Source organism: Microtus ochrogaster, chromosome 18 (assembly GCF_000317375.1).
Source record: "Microtus ochrogaster isolate Prairie Vole_2 chromosome 18, MicOch1.0, whole genome shotgun sequence".
Taxonomy (NCBI): Eukaryota; Metazoa; Chordata; class Mammalia; order Rodentia; family Cricetidae; genus Microtus; species Microtus ochrogaster.
The window spans coordinates 6,443,643-6,464,419 of record NC_022020.1 but is presented as its reverse complement, the minus strand read 5'-3'; the positions used below and the strand labels follow the sequence as shown (position 1 = coordinate 6,464,419).

The following is a 20,777-nucleotide window of genomic DNA, read 5'->3' as shown; positions in this document are numbered from 1 at the left end:
TGGGTGTGTACACATGTGTGGTAGGTGGGTGTGTACATGTGTGGTAGGGTGGGTGTGTACATGTGTGTGGTAGGGTGGGTGTGTACATGTGTGTGGTAGGTGGGTGTGAATGTGTACACATGTGTGGTAGGGTGGTGTGGGTTTTTGAAAGGATGGTTTGTGTCTGGTGGTTCTAAGATCAGCAAGGATCTCAGGATCACAGCAATTTCTCAGGATTTCCTGATTTCCAGGGATTTCCTCTGCCTCGAGGAGCCATAGTGGCCTTAGAGACAAGCAAAGACCGAACTACAGAAACAGCGAAGGGAATCAAATATTTTTCACGGATAGACTGAAAAATGGAGTATGCCTCCCACAAGTTATCCTTCCATGGAGTGTACACAATCTAGAGAAAACCCCCTTTGTTCCTTGGTGGCGTTTATAGACAGGCTTGACATCCAGCTACGGTTCTGTGGAAAGATAAGCATTCAGACTTGATGAGAGCATCACCATGTCACACACACCAGGCAGTCTCCAACAGAGACCTTTGTTCAGGAAGACACGTGGGCTGGAAAACAAGCCATTGGTATCTTTTAGTCTTTTTGAACTTATAAGGTTAGAACCCAACAAAGTATTCTGTCGGGCGGCGCCTTCAGCACTCTCCTGTTCTGGCCTGCCCCAGCTTGCAGAGGAAGGAGATCCGCAGGACACACAGAGCAGGCTCAGTGTAGACCAGGACTCCACAGATGCTAGTCACACCACACAAAGCAAGCCCATGGCGGGAGAGTGAATTTCTAAAGGACCTTGTCTTAACTGGGGGAGGCCCTGGCTATGAAATCCGATGGACAGAAGAATGAAGTACAGCCAAAAATAAATAAATGAGGAAATACATGAAAATGTTAGAAGGCTCTTTGGGGACAAAGGTTACTTAAATCTTTTAAAACCTTTTCTTTGTTTCTTATTTTTATTTATTTTTATTTTGAGATGGGGGTCTCACTGTATCGACTTCTTCACCAGGAAGTTGCTATGGAGACCAGGCCAGCCTTCAGCTCAGAACTTGGCCTGCCCCTGCTCCCAAGTGCTAAAATTAAAGGTCCAGAAACAAGCTAATTTTATTGGAGAGAATCTGAATAATATTCCATAGTAAGACCCTATTCTAACATGTAAATTATAGTCAACAAGAATTGCCAAAAAAGAAAAATAGAAAAACAACAAAAGGAACTGGGGCCTCTGTGAGGAAGGAGAGGTGAGGCCCCACTTTGCCACCATGCTTTGGTCCCTTCTTCCGCCTCTCCTGGGATCCCACTTTATCTCGGCAGCCATGAGGTGTCTGAGTGCGAATGAGTAGGAGTTGTGGCATTTCATTTGTATTTTAATAAATAAAATTTGCCTGAAAATCAGAGAGGAAAACAGTTCCACTGGTCAGCCTTACAGACCAGTGGTAACACACGCCTTTAATCCCAGCCCTAGAGAGGATTATAAAATGGGAGGAGACAGCTCCCAGTAAGCCTTATTCGGAGATTCCTGAAGGCAAGACTTTGGACTGAGGTCGAGGCAAGAGCCAGTGACTGTTTTGCTTTTCTGGTCTTCAGGTTGAACCCCATTTTCTCTCTCTGAGTTTTTATTAATCACGCTTCAACTAGGCGTGAGCCATATGCCATTTTTAGTATCCCCTCCACTCCTTTTTCTTTCTTTACCCTCTTTTTCCCCCTCCATCACTGGTACCCTATCTCTCTCCCTTCCCATTTTTTTTTTCAGGGAAGGTCTCCTGTGTCTCAGGATGCCCTCAGTCTGGTGATCTGGATTAGAATGGCCCCATAGGCCCATGTATTTGAATGTTTGGTCATCAGGAGCAGCACTATTGAGAAGGATTAGGAGGTGTGGCCTTGGTGGAGGACGTATGTGACTGTGAGCAGGTTTTGAGGTTTCAGAAGCCCACACCAGGCCCAGTGTTGCTCTCTGCCTGCCTATGGATCAGGATGAAGAACTGTCAGGCACTGCTCCAGCACCTGCCTGCACACCGCCATGCTCCCCACCACAATGATAATGGACTAAGCCTTGAAACTGTAAGCGAGCCCCAATGAAATGCTTTCTCTTAAAGAGTTGCCATGGTCACAGTGTCTCTTCACAGCACTAGGACTGTGACTAAGACAACTTCGGATCTCCCTGCCTCCAACACCAGAGTCTGCCATCACAGCCTGGGGTCACACAGGAGAGGGCTCTGCCCACCCATCCTGGCCTCAGCACCCTGTAATAGACTCGCTGCTACTCTGACAGCCACAGTGGCCCTATTGAAACCCTTCTCACCCCCACAAAACTGAGCCCAAAGTAACACCTCAGACTTAGTATATATATATCCAGGCAAGCTTCAAGCTCCACCTATAGTCCACCTATTAATATCACTTAATGAGGCAGAGGTAATAGGAATCCTATAACTGTAGGCAGGTGCTGCCTTCTGAGGGTGTCTGTTACAATGGAGGCAAAAGGGAAGTATAAGCCTCCAATCCAGCCTGGTGGGTCAGAAGCCTCCTCCACGCCACAGCAATCTGCTTAGGTTTATGAGAGCCGGAACCTTGACCTGCCAGCCCCACAAACTACTCACAATGCACTTCCCCGAGCCGTCCTGGCAGCGATTTGAATGTCCATTGCAATTGCAGGGGACACATCTTCCCGTGGGTGAGCTTTTGTTGTCCCGATAGTATCCAGGGCGGCAACCCTATTTTTCAAACAAAAATGTTTCATCAATGCAAAGAAAAGAGAAGAATTGTTTCCTAAAGTTCGTCACATTTCTGACTGTGGAGAAGTCAGGGTTTCCAAACCTCTCCCCAGGTGCTGTGTAGATTTCTGATGTAAGATTGTGCTGTGTCTTTGGGATGGTGGGAATGGGAAACAGAGGAAGGAGAAGTGGGCCGTGGGCCCCTCTCACACACCAGTTGTTTTGAAGGGGTTGAGCATGTGGAAGTCTGGGAGTGAAGAGGAGTAGGCCTCCGGTCCCTTCTGGGGTTAAGCCCGACAACCCAAGTCCAGCAAATATCTCACTCCTCCCCATGTACAGGTTCAGATTCGTGGGAGGGGGTGGAAGGGACATAAAGATTCTTCAATGAAGTCCATCTAATAATGGTACAATTACTGAGATCATTTCAGCAACACTTACTCCCCAGTGGTCAGCAGGGAGCCTGGATAGAAGGCAGGTGTTGAGTTCTCACATTTAAGACTGTCCATAAGAATTTGGTCCACTGTGAATACAGAGACCCAGCCCAAGAGTGTCTCTGGGTTTGGTCTTGTTTATATATATTTGGGTTTTGAGACAGGATTTCTTTGTGTAGCCCTGGCTGTCCCGGAACTCACTCTGTAGACCAGGCTGGCCTTGAACTCACAGATCCACCTGCTTCGGCCTCTACCTCTGCGTGCTGGGATTAAAGGTGTGTGTCACCACTACCCGGTAAGAGTTAATATTTTTTCCCCATGGACTTACATCTTGTTTAAAAGATTCTGTTAAGAACTTTCCAGCAGTCCTTTAATCTCAGCACTTGGAAGACAGAAGCAGGAGGATCTTTATGAGTTCCAGGCAAACCAGTGCTACAGAGTAAAACCCTATCTCAAAAAAAAAAAAAATCCAACAGACTGCTATAAACCAGTGATTTGATTCTTACACACTCACTAGAATCATGTGGAGTTCTGCCTGCCTTTAAAAAGGATTATAGGCAAATATTGTGGCAGAGCCAATCCATGCACACTGGACATTTCTCCTTGTTTGTAGTTCTGGTCCCCCAGATCCTCATCTTTAAAGGACCAGGAAGAATTAATATCCCAACCCCACTGGTGGATGGCAGCAAACAGCATATACATCCATAAGACTCAGAAATGGCAGTCAAGGCAAAGCTGAACAGGCCGGTCTCACTGCCCGTGTCCACAAAGGGAAGAAGTGTGGGATCATGTGCTGCCCAGGGCAGGGGCCTCTCGGCTCCTGCCAGGATCTCCTTCCCAAATGACTGAGGGCCAACAGATCATAAAACTGCACAACACAATTTCCAATATAACACTCCTTTATGTGATTAGGAATCATGTTTAGGCAAAGGGATATATTGCAATTTTTTTTTTTTTTTTTACTTCAAGGCTCTATATGAACAGGCTTGTTTAAAGGAGAATCAAAGTATGAGAGGAATGTTCTGGGCTGATAGCTCAGCTGAGAGACATGCCTGAATGAAATCTTGCTGGGAACCGTGTGACCATATCTACAGCAAATCTACTGAAGTCTTAACTGGCGGCTGCCTTACATACATCATGTCACTTGCTCAAAATAATTATATTTGGTAAGGAACAAATTATTCAAATGAACGAATAGGTCTTGTGAGTTGAAGTCACCATATTTGGACAAAAGCTTTAATTATACCTGCTTTGGCAAAGAACAGTCTATCATGATCAAAAGCAAAATGAGCCACCTTAATGTGCTTTTAATTACAAGCAGGAAAAATGCTCTGGCCAAGTGCCAGGTCATGTGACTCGGAGAATTGTGACTCAACTGTAACCATTTCATGCCTCCACAAAGCGAGCAACGGCATTTCACAGAATCACACAATTACTATGAAAGACAGGAATGCCTGTGTCCTGAACTGCAACAAAGACACTTAGACGTGACAAAGCCGTGCTTTTAAGGGATGACATCTCCAGTGACGTTTTATATTATAGGTGATATAATGCCCCATCCACTTCCTGGGCCAATTTTGTGAGCCACAGGCTCTATTTTTCTGTAAGTATGCATGCAGGGCATGTAAGGCGTGAGCAGAATTCATGAATGCTTCATGCCTGGCAAATCACAGCATGTCCACGAGGCACTGTACAACCTGATCGCTTTTCTCAGCCTTGGCTCTTTTTGTTCCTCAAGTTTTACTTTGTGGGTAAATTTTCTTCAAGTGAAACTTACAAGCCTCCAGCAATAGACCCTCGTCCCAGGCTTGAGCTAGCTCCTACAGGGAGCTAATTAATGGCAACACCAATATTCCACAGCATCCAAGCTCTCGGCTGTCCAGGCATTGCATGGTGGGCTGATGTTTATGGGGCTTGTGGTTAATAACTCAGGAGAGCAATCAGTACAGCCCGGCAATAAACCCTGCCACTCACCGCAACCCGGAGGCTGCCTGCCCTTCCCCCCAGCCCTTCTATCTACTATCACAAAATGTCACCAAGCTGGACACACTTTCCCCATCCCGACCCGAAATTTAAAGGGGCATTACCTGGCTGGGTCTGAGCTCCGTATAACTTGCTTGCAGATGGTTTTGACCTGGACGCTGAAGAAAGGCTACCCTTTGCTGCTCTGAACCATATCCCAGGCACAGGTCTAGAGCCGCCCCAAAGATCCACAGCCACGCTGTGCTCCAGGCTGACCACCTCACTGCAGGGGACATCCTGATCCCTGGTGTCCTGCCTGGCTGCACATAAAACTCTGTACTCCTCCTCTTATACTGCCCTTCCTGTTCAGTGCCCAGGCCTGTCTGACTCAGGGAAAGAAGGCTGTCTGCGGCAGGGGCCCCACCTTTCAACTTCACACATGACTCAGCCTACACAGAGAGAAAAACACATAACCGTTCCACAGGTAAGTACAGCCCTTGGTAATTCCTGTGAGATGGGGCAGACGTCACCTTCTACCCACCTGGCCCTGCAGACAGCCCCAGGTGATTAGAAGCAGCTGTAAAGCCTGGCTGAGTTGCTTCAAAGCCACACCCTGACCACAGGGTGCTAATCTGCAGCTCCTCTTTGCCTTGGGCTATCTAGTTTATATTTTATTTTATTTTATTTTATTTTATTGGTTTTTTTTGAGACAGGGTTTCTCTGTGGCTTTGGAGCCTGTCCTGGAACTAGCTCTGTAGACCAGGCTGGTCTCGAACTCACAAAGATCCGCCTGCCTCTGCCTCCCGAGTGCTGGGATTAAAGGCGTGCGCCACCATCGCCCGGCTCTAGTTTATATTTTAAATCACTTAAAAAAGAAATGGAAGGCATTGGGCTGACTGGAGGCAACCTGTGAGCCAACTCACAAGAAAAGGAGTCTCCAGGATGCTGTGTAAGGGAGATAGTTTCTGCTTTAAGTAGGGAAGTGAAGACATTTGCTAGTTCATGTACACAGAACAGCATCGCTGTCTCCCACTAATTTTGCCAATATTGATTCTTATTAGGAAAAGAACACATGGATGTATGGGATGAGAGAGAAACAGTTTCATTCTGTAGTGCATTCTAGTAAGTGAGGGTAACTTTAAACAACTCGGACCTGCTAAGAGGTGGGAAACGGGAATGAGATTTTCCCTTTTGCATCCAGGGAATCCTTGGGATTTTCCTGCACTAGGGTGACAGGGAGACAGAAGGAAGCTCTGGCCCAGCTTACAGGAAAGGACAGACAAACACTGAGCCTTCCTACCTCTGATTTCTACATCCATGGAGCACCCATGGTCTCCTTTGAATGCCAAGACAAGGTGCTGTCTTTGACACATTTTGAATCCCTAAAAGTCACCCAGGGGAAGATACAATTGAATTATGGGTAGAGAGAGCCCCAGCTGTGCCTGCTGCATTGCTGGACAGCAGCCAGAAAAAGCCAGACATAGATGGGCCCAGGAAATGAGGAATACCACCGCTGGGAAATTTTCCTACCTGACATGAGTCACCTGTGTAGTCAGGGGGACAGGCACACAGTTCCACAAGATGTGCTCTGGGTCCACTTCCTGTGTCGGAGGCCTCCTCCAGCCCCACCTCGCCCAGAGTGAGCCTCTGTGTCTCAGTGAAGTGGAGGCCCCGGATGTACAGTCCTTCCAGCTGGGACAGCACAGTCATCAGCTCTTCCCGGGACACTGGGGCACCGTGGCCAGCGTGTCTGAAGTTCCCCTGCACAGCAAATGGAGAGGTTTCATTAGGCAAGGTCACTTTCAGAGAGATAGGCCCTGGAATGGGTCAAATCGAAGTCATTCAGACTGTGTATGGGGGAAAAAAAGCCAAAGAAAAAAAGATGAGCAGTCACACCAGGCTACTACAGGGAAGAGGGTCTCCAAGACCAGTGCCACGCCTTTGTGATTGTACTTTAATCTGTGAAAACAAAAAGTCAGTGACAAAGATGCAGAAGAAAAAGCAGCTCCACCAGGTAGTATTAGCTCAACGTGCACAGTTAGGACAACAAGCAATCTTTTCTTGCACACATTTTGTTTTATTAATTTGCTGCTTTGTTTATGCGCTTGGGGTTTTTGTTGTTGTTTTGCTTTCTTTGAGACAGAGTCCAGTTAAGTAGCCTTGGCTGGCCTGGCACTCAGGATCCTTCTACCTTACCCTCCCAAGTGCCAAGATGACCAGTGTGAGAAACTTAGTGACTCTTCATATCGTCATTGCCTGTCCTGGTACTCATTCTGTAGACTAGGCTGGCCTCAAACTCACAGAGATTCATCTGTCTCTGTCTCCTGAGTGCTGGGATTAAAGGTGTGCACCACCATCAACCAGCTTGTAATTTTTATTGTTTTTTAAAAGAAATCCAACACAAAATGTACCATCATAGCCATTTCATTTACAGATTCTGTAGTGCAGTGTTCTGGGCTATGAGCACAACATTGCACAAGGCTAGAAAACTTGCTCATGGTTGAAAACAGAAACTCCAGACAGACCCCTCTAGTCATGAAAAAACACACCCTACTTTCAAAGAGCTGGATTATTTTAGGAACCTCATATCAGTGGACTCATACCCTGTGTGTTTTTTGTGACTGGGTACTTCTTATCAAGAAGTTATTTAGCAATGAATTTTCTGCTCATAGCTCAGATCACTGCACTAATTTTTTTGCACGTAATTTACCCTGTGTTTCTTTGCTTTGTAATTTTTCCACTGTATATGGTGTATATGTATAATTGTATATATGTCAGAGCACACGTGGAGCTCTGGGGACAGCTTGCAGGTGCCAGTCCTCTCAGCCATGTCGATTCCTGGCATCGAACTCGGGTCTTCAGGCTTGCTAGCAGATGTCTTCTCAGCATTCATGTTACTGAGGGTCACTTGCATGTTCTCCACATTTGTCTTTCCGCATACGAATGACAGTGCACTTGTGTGGTCTTCTTCCATCTATCCTATTAGAGCTTGGGGATCCAGCACTGAAATCTTAGTGACTCTCATCTGCTTGGGAAGTAATTGCTCCTTCAAATATTTACCTTTCTCTTTCTCATATTTCCATTATATACATTGGTACACTTGAGCTCCTCCAAGCTCGCATCTGCCTACAAAACCACAGAAACATCATACACCTTGAGGTGCATTATATTCTAGATTATGCAGTGGGGGTTTTGAGCGTTGGTCATAACAAAAAGTCATATAGTAACTGGTTTACACTATGTAGTTTGTCATGGTCCTGAAGTTTCAAGTCCACATCAAGGTGCTGGCTGCATGAGCTCCTGGCGAGGCTCTCTTCCTGATTTGTAGATGGCCATCATCATTGCATCTGTACAGGATGCAAGAAGGCAGCGCTCTGATGTGCTTTGTGTGCTGGCTTATTCGAAGTATTTATGTGTGGCAGTCTGCATGTGCATGCGTATGCAGGAACGTGTCTCTGGAGCAGAGGAGGGCACTGCATGTGCATGCAGGAACGTGTCTCTGGAGCAGAAGAGGGCACTGAACACCCTACAGCAGGAGTTTCAGGAGGCCGTGAGCCACCCAGTGCTGGGAGCCAAACTCAGAGCCTCTGCAAAAGCAGCAATGCTCTTAAGCATTGAACTTCTCTAACTCTGCAGCACTAGAGAACATGAGCTCTCTGTTATTCTGAGCATGAGAGATGGCTCAGTGGGTGAGAAATGGAGATGGGTAGATTCCTCAGGCTTGCTGGCCAGCCTACCTCGCAAGTTTCATGCCAAAGAGAAAGCTTGTCTTAGACAAAGGTGAAACAGCAGCTCAGGAACTATAGCTGAGGTTGTCCTCTGGTGGCCCCCCTCACGTGCATGTGGATGTACACACACACACACACACACACACACACGATAGGGGAAATATTTATAAAAGAGATATAAACAAAAATATGTATGCATCAAACACTCAATGGTGTATTATATTCTAGATTATGTGGTGGTGGTGGGGTTCTCACTGTGTGTATGTGTGTGTGAGTGTGTGTGTGTGAGTGTGTGTGTGTGTGTGTGAGTGTGTGTGTGAGTGTGTGTGTGAGTGTGTGTGTGAGTGTGTGTGTGTGAGCGTGTGTGAGTGTGAGTGTGTGAGTGAGTGTGTGAGTGTGTGAGTGTGAGTGTGTGTGAGTGTGTGTGTGTGTGAGTGTGTGTGTGCATATGCATGTGTGATGGTGTTTACATGTAAGTCAGAGGACAAATTTTGGGAATCAGTTCTCTCCTTCTACCACCTAAGTCCTAGGGATCAAACTCAGGTCAGGTCGGCATCCAGTATCTTTACTCATTTGTTTTGTTTTTTTGCTAGTTTTTTAAAACCATATCACCCCATCCTCTGTGTGTGTGTGTGTGTGTGTGTGTGTATGATTTCTCTCTCTCATTATATTTATGTCTCTGTATAAATGCAATCTGTATTCTTACAATATTCTTAACTGAAAACCTTGACTTAACTAAAACACAGAACAAAAAGATCATCAAAGACCTTTTTTTGGTATTTTACCTCAACCATTTGTACCCTTCCATGATGCAGCCTGTCTGGCCGTGGGTCACTGGATTCCATGTGGATGATGGACATGTGCTGACCCTGTTTAAATAAAGCAGGCATTCATTAGTGCCTTAGTTGGGATATATTGATGTTAGAACAGATTTCTGTATGTATCTACATTATATGAAACACCTGGCCCTAAACAGTTCAGAACTGGCTGGGTTAGTGACCTGGACACCAGTGAATAGTGGCTATTTTGTTACGTTTTCACACATATGAAAACTACCTTGACTAGAAGGGATTTTAAATATGAAGAAAGAATAAGAGCTGGAGAGATAGGTCGGTGGTTAGGATCACTGGCTGTTCTTCCAGAGGATCCGAGTTCAATTCCCAGTATCCTCTTAGAGGTTCACAACATCTATTATCTGGTCCCAGAGGATCTGCTGCACAGATCCTGTGCACAGACTAACATGCAGATGAAACACTCACACACATTAAATGAAATGCTTTTAAAAATGGAGAAGAGTATTCATTTTAACCATCCTTTGTATTAAATGTGGGAAGTGCGTTTCATTGCTGCCAACATGATGTGCTTTGGTGGCAGCTTCCTGGAGAGCACAGCAGTGGAGGAAGGGTTAACAGAGCCTGGCTTTGCAGCTACTATGCTCAGTACACTGAAGAAGAGGAGTTTATAGATGAAGGCATGGGCCCAGGGCTCCGGCCCGGCCTGTGGGTCTGGCCACCTTCTCTCAGGTGCCTCTTAGGACTGCACGAGCATGTCCGTGCCCTGCATTAACAGCTCCACCCAAGTCACACATCACAGCCCAGCTGTTCTGTGTCAGCTCCAAACCTGCAGGCAGCCCATTCGTGAGAGCAGAACATTATCTAGGATTGCAGATCACTTCAAACCTTAATCTAAGGAACATGCCCCAAAGGCTCTTAATTACAGAGGTTTAAAATACAACAACAAAGAAAAATTCCTGTGAGCCTAAATGATTTCCGTGTCTGAAGTTAAAATCAAGGGGGGATTTTGGTCATTACCTCCCAGAGCATTCCCAGAGTGTGCAGTTAAGTCCTCTGCAGTAGAGATTGCATGCAGCAGTAGCTGCAGCTAGGCGCTGTGCTGCAGAAAGCAAAGCAAAAGATGGCTGAGCAGGGCTTGCACACAAAGATCTACCAAGCACACGGGGCCTTTGCCATGAAGATGTGTGTGAGGCTTGCTGGCCCATTTACAGTGCACGGTGCAAAGAAACCTTCCTGGAAGCTGGAGTTGCCAGCACCCATAGCATCTAAGGCAGAAATGGAGGTAGGGATGGAGCTCAAACAGTTGTGAGTTCCTGGGTTACATCTCCAGCAGCCCCCTTCCAAAGTAAGTAAAGACAGACTTAGCTTCAGGCTAGGGCTCCTGAACCCATATTCCAAGAATTTGTCCTGTATTCCAGGGGTGCTATGAAGAATGAACTCAAAATCATTTTTTGATACTAACTTGAAAGTTAAAACCATAATAAAACACGAGCCAGTTTCAAAGATGAAATACAGCTACATTGGGAGGGGAGAGGGGAAGCCCTTTGGGCAGGAATGCTATGTACTCTAAACTTCATGTCAGTGTCTTCAAATCACAATTCAGCCTAACATTCTGCACAACCCTGGTTATGGGCACAGCCCTGGTTATGGGCACGGCTTCCCACTGCTTGGCCTACACCCTAGTACCTACAGTGAGCTGTACATTCGGTTGCTTTTCCAAAGGAACCATGTCGCCAGGTAAGCCAAAGGACTTGGTTTGGTAGGTAAGGTAGCCGCCATATGAGGAAACCTGAAATTGAAAGAACAGTATCAATAGCACTGAAAATGACCAGGCTGACGCTAACCCAGTTGTCTGGAAAGACGCTCTCGGGAGGATGGAGCTAATTATGCTGCCTTCATCGCCTGCTTATGCCATTTTCAGATTCCTGAAAACCATTAACACAAACGTGTTTTATAAGTGGGAATGTACTTTTATTAAAAAGAAAAAGTAACAACTGTATTATAACAAACAAGATATTTTCCCTTCCACGATGACTAAATAAAAAATTTGCTTAATCCAAAGAGATTCCAAGAAATCTATTATTAACTGAAAGAAATTGGTTTACCAGTTGCAAAATAAACCTCTAAAAATAAATTTAAAAAAAAATCCCTTGAAAGCAGATGGTGACTATTCCCTATGTTGTTATAAATTTTGCTGGAGAGAGAAGCCATGATCACCTGCTACCTCAGAGACACAGACTGGACCAGCACAGTGTGACCTTGGTGGCAATGTGGCAGTGAATGGTCATAGTTTTTTGTTAACTGGGTCTCCTCTGCTCCTGGTCTACCCCCTTTGAAATCAGCTAGGAACGAGGGACTGAGGAGTGTCTGTCAGCAGCAGCATCTCAGCTGAGAACAAAACACTGCTCCAGGGGAGAGCAGGAGAGCCTCTCTGGGGCCCTAGCCATGGAGGCTTCTGCTAGGACCTGCCCCCTGATAAAGCTTCCCAGAGCTGTGTTCTCAGGGCCTGGAAGCATTTCCATGAGACACATAGGCTCATCTAATTGATTTTAATCACCGTCTTTTTGATAGACCAAGGGTGGCTTTTAAAATATGAACATAAATTCTGAAAGTCTTCTCTAGAGTTGTAGTGGCTTAAATTAGGAATGTTCATCATGGGCTCAGGTATTTGGATAATTGGTTTTCTATTGTGGTGCTGTTGGGGGGTTGTGGAAATTTTAGGAGGTGTAGCTTCGCTGCAGAAAACACATCGCTAGGATGGCTTTGAGAGCACATCCCTTCCCTACCTACAGCCCTCTCTCTATTTCTCTGTGTGGTTGGAGACATGATCTCTCAGCTTCCTGCTGCCATGCCTCTGGCAAAACAAATCCTTTCTTCTAGATGTTGCTTTTGGTCATGGTGTTTTATTACAGTAACGGAAAGGAAGCTCACACAGGAGAGTTTCATTGTCCTTGCCTTGAGTGTGGGCTCAATTCAGCGACTCATTTCTAACAAGTTAATGAGCAGAATAAAGCAGAAATGAGATTTCGTCTTTTCCAAAGTTGGATTTTAAGATTTTATGTATTTATTATTATGTATACAATATTCTGTCTGTGTGTATGCTGCAGGCCAGAAGAGGGCACCAGACCCCATTACAGATGGTTGTGAGCCACCATGTGGTTGCTGGGAATTGAACTCAGGACCTTTGGAAGAGCAGGCAATGCTCTTAACCTCTGAGCCATCTCTCCAGCCCCGGATTTTAAGATTTTATGACTTCTGTCTTGAGTTCTTTCATTAATTATTGCTATCATTCTTCTTCCTCAGTTTGCAGAAACCAGCCATCATGCCATAAGGGTCTGTGAACAGTCCAGGACGATCTCATGCCATGAGGCTCTGTGAGCAGTCCAGGACCATCTCACATGATGAGTATCCGAAGCTTCCAGACAGATTTAGCAAGGCACAGAAATCTTCTAGCTCCATGGTAGTGGCCTTAGCAATTGACTCTTCTAGTTCCAAGATGACTAGGCTTGGCTAATGTCTTGACCACAACCCCAGAGGAAACTCTGGACCACTGTCTCCTGGATCCCCAGTCCACAGAAACTGCAGTCACTTGTCCCCTTAAGCGGCCGTGCAGTACAGATGGCCAATGCATGAGAGGAGCGGAGGCTAGTAGCTGATGGGTCAGCTGGAAGAGCAATTCTGGGCACATGAAAATGTCAAAGTTCATAGTTCTTCATCCAGAGTTAGAGATCTGGAGCCAACAGTGAGTTAACGACCCCTGAGCTAACTCACAGACATTGAGTTCATTCCTCAATGACTGATAATTTCATCAATTTTGCCTACATAATAGAATCTCTGTAAACACCTTGTTGTTTATTTAAGCCACATGAGATATGAAATTATGACATCCTGTGAGCTGTGAAATCCTTCCTTTCTACCATCTCCTCTTATGACAGACTTGCAGCCTATGCCACCTGATCGTGTTTCTACACAGGGACTGGACTGGACTCATCGAGGTCGGGCTCTGTCACACAGCATGTGCTTCTCACTGATACGATCCTGGAGGAGCATCATTAAATACACTTGGTCCTGCTTGTGAGAGTCTAACTGCCATGGGGCCTCTGCTTCTTTTAATAACTCTGTGAGTCACTTCTCATTCTCCTGACAAGGAGCCTTTCTGCTGTAAAACAAAGGCACCTGGCTCATTTGCAACAGCTATTATTTAAATGGTTTTATATTCCCCCAGAGGAGGCTCCTTGGCAGGAAGCACAAATCGAGAAAACCATCATGCACGGCTTCCTTTTCTGGGAACCTGTGTAAGCGGGACACACAGGTGAGGTACCTTTGCCACCCGCTGTGTGGCAGGAGGCAGGGCATCTCCGTCGATGTTGCCTAACTTGTAAACGTTAACTACCCGACCTCCCAGATCTCCAGGACATGATGGTTATGCAGGGATAGCGGAGACCCCAGAGGGCTCAGAAGGACATCAGACCATCGTTACCTTGTCACCTAGGTAGGAGGGAGGTGACGCCCAGGATGCACTGTGGACTGATGATGGCAGCTCCTGCAGATCTGCAACCATGCTGTTGCTGCCAGGGTTGAAGGACACAGGGACATCAACTCCATCTGCTGTCTCGAGACGCCAGCCCATCATGTCTACAAGCTAGAGCACAGTAATTGTGGCTTTTAGAGTGGTGGCTGCATCATCATCACTGAAAGACTCACACAATGACCACCTAGCTGCAAAACTTTCCTTTGTGTATCTTTTTAAAATGCTATCTACTAAACTCATGTAGCGTGGAGTTTATCAGTGAGTCATACCCCAGGCCCAACACCTTGAGTCTGCCCACACTGGGCATGGCAGAGCTATCACCTAACTCTGCTTCCCTTTTGGCCAAGGGAGCATGGGACCACATATATGTGGGCTCTATCTTTGTGTTTTACCACATGCCTTGGTTTCTGACATGTGGTGGTTATTTACTGGATGTTCAAATAATCAAAAAGTAAGTGGATGAATAATAACTTGTGGGCATCTTTACAAAGTGAAGTCAAAGGCTGGAGAAAGGGCTCAGTGGTTAAGAGCATTGCGATTCTTGCAGAGGACCCTGGTTTGGCTCCTAGTACCTGGTGACTCACAACGACCAGAACCACCAGTTCTGGGTATCAGATGCTTTTTCTGACCTCTGAGGGCACCTGCACTCATATGGTATACATCCATACATGCAGGTACATGCACATAAACATAGATGATAAATAAATAAATCTTTGAAAGATGAGATCTACATACAGAAGGATATAGGAGGAATTCAGGGGACCCTCCCCATCACAGATGGGCAATTTCTTATGGATAGAGTCATGGAAAGGGGGAAGGGGAAGGGTGGACATCTTCAGTTGTGTAAGCACTGGTGGCTTCGTCAGGCTCCAATGAGGAATTACAATTCAGTGATCACACAGATGATCCTAGCAAACTAAATGGGAAACAAAATAAAACCAAGGGCCATTGACCCTGGAAAGGGACAGGAAGGAAGGAGAAGGGGTTGGTAGGGGCAGGAGGGAGGGTAGAGCGGGAGGGGAGGGAATAACCAGAATACATTCTGTACATGAAGAATTAACTTAGATTTTTAAAAGGTTTTTGACAACATTTTAAAAAATTAATTGTGTTTTGGAATACAGTAGCCCAAGTAAAATATTTTCTTTGTCACTGAGGAAGGCAGCTCCATTTAGAGGGGAGGAAAAACGAAGAATTGACAAGGAACACTTAGGAGTAAGCTGTGATGGGTAAAAGGGGAGACTACAGAGCAGACCCTTCCACAAACCAGTCCACCCTCCACTCAGCAAGCAGGAAAATATGTAAAGCAGTATTACACAGAAACAGTATGCATGATGCTACTGGATCGTGGACTAATGAAGTTGATAAAGTCTTAGTTTTATAAAGTTAATTTCAGAAGTAGACAGAGAGGGAGACAGCTCAGCGGGAAAGTACTTGTCTCACAAGCACGAGAACCTGAGTTTGATCTCCAACAAGCCACAGAAAAAGCTAGGTGGGGTGGCACACACATGCAGTCTCAGTGCTTGGGAAGTGAAGGCAGGGGGATGCCAGTCAGTCTAGCCAAGGCAAGATCCAGGTTCACTTAGGGATTACCTCAGAGATAGAAGTGGAGAACAATGGAAGAAGACACTTAACATTGACCTCTGGCTTCAACACGCATAGGCGCACACCCTTCCATATGGTAAAACATTTGAGAAAGAAATTTTAAAAGAAAGAATATAAAAAGAGAATGAAGACTGTGTTATTACCATCATAAAAACATTTTGTAGGGCTGGAGAGATAGCAGAGACTAAAATGCATGCCACACACACACACAAGGTCCAGACTTTGAATCCCCAAAACCTATGCAAAGGCTGGGCCAGCAGGGCAGCTCACCTGCAATCTAAACCCTCAGGAGGCAGACATGACTGTCGCAGAGCAAGCTGGCTGGCTGGAGCATCAGAACTGGCAAGCTCTGGTGTCAGAGAGAGCCCATATCAGAATGCATGGCGAACCATGACAAGGGAAGCCATCCAACATGAGCATCTGGCCTGCACATAACACATGTCCAAGCACATCCACACATACACACAAACCCAGGCATGTACAAACACACACCCTCCGTGCCTTGAGTCCCCTAGCTAGCCTCAGAGTGGGAACTGGTGACCACAAAGACCAGCAGATGTGCAGAAGGGCAGAACTTTCAGCCCATCCCTAGCCTTCCCATAGGTCAATTACCAGTTATGTTAATAACCAATAGCCATTGACTTAATCAATCATATCTACATAATGGGAGCTCTATGAAGACAATGAACGATATTTTTGGAGAGCTCCTCAGTGCTGGGAGGACTCAAGGGAGTGGCATATCAGAACTTCACGGGGACGGAAAGTTAGTGTGCTCGTGAACCTTCTGACACTCACCCTGTAGATTTCTCTATCCAGATGTCTGTCTTGATATCTGTCATATCCTTTACAATACAACAAATTCTACTCATTGTATTTTCTAGGCATCTTCTATGTCCCAAATCCTGTCCTAGGCCCTGGTTAAGGACTTCACATTCCACTTATGGAGAAAGGAAAGACAGTAATTTTTAAAGTTAAGGGTAAAATATGTTACAAAGTGTTAAACACTATGGAGAAGTCAAAGGCAATGATACAGATACTGACCAGGATTATCTATTTCCAGGGAGAGGTGGGAGAAAGCATTCTGAGCATGTGACATCTGATCAAAAACCTGAATAATCTGAGACACACTCATGATGGCATCTATGGAGACAGTCCTGCAGGCCAAGAGGCAGCGAGGTTAGGAATACTGACCAAGAACCCAAACACTAATCCCTCACACACCTTAGATCTTCGCTTGTGTGAGCTTTGACAGTCAGTAGTCACTCCAAAACAGAAGCACGTGGTGCAACCCTTTGGACTGGCAGGGTTTAAGTAGAATGATCCTTTGCGACACACTTGGCATTCTGGGCCTTCCACGTTTTCCTGTTGAAACAAAACATGAAGAATGAGTCCTGTAAGACACTCTAGTATCAGGATACACAGAGACAGCACTGTGGGGCTGTAAGACACTCTTTGGGACCTGTGGCAGGGAAGATAGCCTTGGGTCCTCATCCAAGAACAAATTACAAGGAAGAGATGAACCTCCTGATGCTATAGAAAACAGTTCATGTTGATTTTTCTAAAAGGATTTGTCCTTATTAACAGATTGTCATAGGGAGAGGGATGGAGGTTGTAGCCTTTCTAAAAGATGAGAAAGATCTTTTCTTCATTACGCCTATGAAGGGAGAGGGTAAGTACAAAATGCTACATACATTACAGAAATCATCACAGGTCAGTTCCCTGGAAAAACTCCCAAGCATCACAGGACTTGCTTTACCTTGCACACACAAGCCCCAGTCCCTGGGTCACACACGTTGGGCTCAGTCCCGTCTCTGTGACAACTGCAGGGGACACACTCAGGGAAGTGGTGGAAGCCAGGAGCACATCTGTCACACCGCTGCCCTGTGATTCTAGGCTTGCACCTGCACAGGAAGAAAGGAAACAAAACTCCCATCACTGCTCTGTGCACGACTCTAAAAGGTCTCCCTGCCTCATAATAGGACAGTTGCTGAAAGACACCAATCACACAGGCACAGGGGCTGAGTGTGGCTGCTGACACCCACAGAAAGCCAGTGAAGATGCCACCATGGGTGACCTGTGACCCTGGATCAGAGTCCCTGCTAAGGCTTGGAGGTGCAGAGATGTGTACACCACTCCCCCAAAGCCCACAAGTAGAAATGTGAACAGTACACACGGGGTCCACCCTAGAAGAGTTTCCCCGGGGGAGCTAACACCTGGGCTGATCTGGAATGCTGTAGTGCTGGTGTTTCAGACAGAAGGAACAAGTATGAACACCACCAAGTAAGTTCATGAAGCACATGCCCGGTGTCACTGGAACTGAAGCCCAAGAGGAGATTGTCAAACCTCAGGTCTGTCAAGTTAGATGAGAGTTCAGTTGTGCCAAGGAAGGACTGGTCCCCGTCCCGTTCACCACAGTACAGTGGTTAAGAACAGTCCACCAAAGGCAAACTGCTTGGGGTTCTAACCCAGGCCTCAGATATGAAACGTGTTATCCAGAGGAGCTGGATGCTCGCTACTCTGCAACAATCAAGTCCCAGCACTGCATCTCCTTCAAGGTTACTCCTAAGTCAGGATGGCTTGATGAGGCACCGAAGGAAGAGAGGTTGTGGCTGGACTGTGAGCACGGTGGAGTCGAGGAAAAGAGTTCCAATCGAAGGCTGCCAGGTCATGAGCTAGCTTGGGGAAGAGGGTTTAGGGTGGGCATGAGAATGGTTTCTAAAGTGTTTTGGGTGGAGGTTTCTGGGACTTGCATCTTCCATGAGGTGGGGGAAGAAGAAAAGATGAAGAGTCCTAGGTTTCCAGCTGAGTATACGATGGATCGCAGAGCCCGCAGAGGCCAAGGAGAAAAGGAATTAGTGAGGAGGAGCCTGTGGGCAGGAAGTAGCCAAGGGAAGCAGATGGCAAGAGGAGCCGTTTGGGGCAAGTCCAGAAGAGAGGGACCATGAGAGCCTGAGCCCACGGACACTGATCCGTCAGTCACCAGCAAATGCAACTGACACATGGGGTGAGAGAGCAAAGGTAGACCAGAGGGACAGGACCCTGAGGCTCACCATATAGGGGACAGGAGAAGGGGGACTCACCATGTAGGGGACAGGAGAAGGGGGGACTCACTATATAGGGGGCAGGAGAAGGGGGGACTCACCATATAGGGGACAGGAGAAGGGGGAACTCACCATATAGGGGACAGGAGAAGGGGGAACTCACCATACAGGGGACAGAGGAAGGGGTGAACGAGCTGTGTGCTCTGTTCTTTGTCCCATACCTAAGTGAGAGCAGCTGCTTTTTAATCAAACATCTGCTTATAACCATAGAAAGGGTTTTTGTTAATAGTGAGAATGCATTCAAGCAGCTTAAACTCCAGCGCTATGTATGCTGCAGCTCACTGTGCAGGGGGCTGAGAAAACTCATCCCGTTTATAATCAGTTTTCACCCATCTGCGGAAATGGATTGTTGCATTGAATAAGACACTGTGTGAAACCCTCAGGATTGCACCTTGCACACTGGCATGTCTCTGTGATGATTCCTGCTTAACCCTGGCCTAGAGGAGCACACGGCCCAGTGGGAAGTGAGGTGCATCTAGAACCACACAGGTGGAATTCATAAACGTTCTGTTAGAAGCAATCACTCTAGTGCAGGGCATCAGAAATTTTGAAAGGGGATCAAAGAAGGTGGATATGGACCACCTCACTCTCCCCTCAACTCCACACAATCCTATGTACGCATACATACAACCTACACACATACCCCCTATACACTCACATCCCCACACACATGTGAGCCTACAGGGGACACTTCACATTCAAACAACAATTTCAGGTACTGCAGGGACATCCACGTTCCTACAACAGGGTCCTATGGAAGAAGAAGGCATGCTGTTGGAAGCACAGCTTCTGTAGTCTCAGTGTGTTGACGAAGGAAGGCATGATGCCTGTTACAGCTAGGGCACTCAGACAAGACAGAAGGGAAGCTAAAGTGGTCTCTCTCTCTCCCTGTTGCCTCCAGAGCCCTTGTGAACTGATGACATGGGAGGGGATGATGGGAGACCACACCCATCACCCTGGACCTAGCTCTGAGCTGAAAAGACACAAGGCAGCAGAGAACACATGAATGGAGAAGAAAACACAAATAGGGAGTTGTGGCCTTGGAACTGTTCTCAGCCCAGCCCAGATGGGGATGACGAGTCCGGTTAAGCAGAACCTGAAGAATATAGAATCTATACTCCAGAGGAATTCAGTGTTTGGATCCTGTGTAGCATCAAGTAACCACAGGAATCTGGTGATGTCATAACAACCAGGAAGAAAAAAGAAACACCCACTCCAAGATCTGGCTGAATATCTTCTAAAGCAACCCGAGTCAGCCTGACCTTACACTTGTATCCCAGGAGACCAGAGACAGGAGAGCTGCGCTGGCTGCTGCCACCTAGAGAAACAGCAGGGCCGCTCTCAGGATGCTGGTCTATGAAGTCATCTCTGAGACACTCGGCAGGGGGCCCAACATTATGTAATAATATCTGCCCACATGTGTGCGTGGGTGCCTGCAAGCATCTCATAGGAACTGGTCCAGATGCACCAGAGAGAACATTGTCTTTCTGTTATTAAATACTGCAGTTTGTATCATCTGATGGTCATGTCAAACGTCAGTTTCAACCTACAGTCCAAGGTCTACCATGTCATTCATTCCCTCACTGGAGAATTACCAATGGCTTCTACATGTAACATCTCTGTGTCAGGGGACCTGGAGGGAGCAAGGCTGAACAAGCCAGTCTTGACATCAGCACAGTTTCACTGAAGACTGGAGATGTAAGAAATTAAGTAATAGTGTAAGAGATAGGATGACTAAATATTAAGTTTGCTTGTATTAAAAAAATGGTGGCACTATCTCTGTGACTTTTGTGTCTCATTCTTCCTGTGAGTTTTCAGTTTGCAACACAAACTCTTTGAAGGACACAAATAATCTGAAGGTAGTAGAAGAGTGACGTGGGAGTGATTTTTTTTAATCTGTTGCTTTCATTGGTTAATTAATAAAGAAACTGCCTAG

The 20,777-nt window shown here is 46.3% G+C and overlaps 1 protein-coding gene across 1 annotated transcript in view; it reads right to left on the bottom strand.

The window, feature by feature from the left end:
* The window catches only part of Lama3 (laminin subunit alpha 3), a 220,910-nt gene that overhangs the window by 66,998 nt on the left and 133,135 nt on the right, over nt 1-20,777 (bottom strand). Inside the window, exons 33-39 of the mRNA XM_005355767.3 lie at nt 17,497-17,641; nt 16,962-17,102; nt 14,088-14,249; nt 11,298-11,396; nt 9,599-9,682; nt 6,616-6,846; nt 2,579-2,692 (exon numbers count right to left, since the gene is read on the bottom strand). Of these exons, the coding sequence (XP_005355824.1) occupies nt 2,579-2,692; nt 6,616-6,846; nt 9,599-9,682; nt 11,298-11,396; nt 14,088-14,249; nt 16,962-17,102; nt 17,497-17,641 (976 nt within the window). The remainder of the gene's footprint in view (nt 1-2,578; nt 2,693-6,615; nt 6,847-9,598; nt 9,683-11,297; nt 11,397-14,087; nt 14,250-16,961; nt 17,103-17,496; nt 17,642-20,777) is intronic.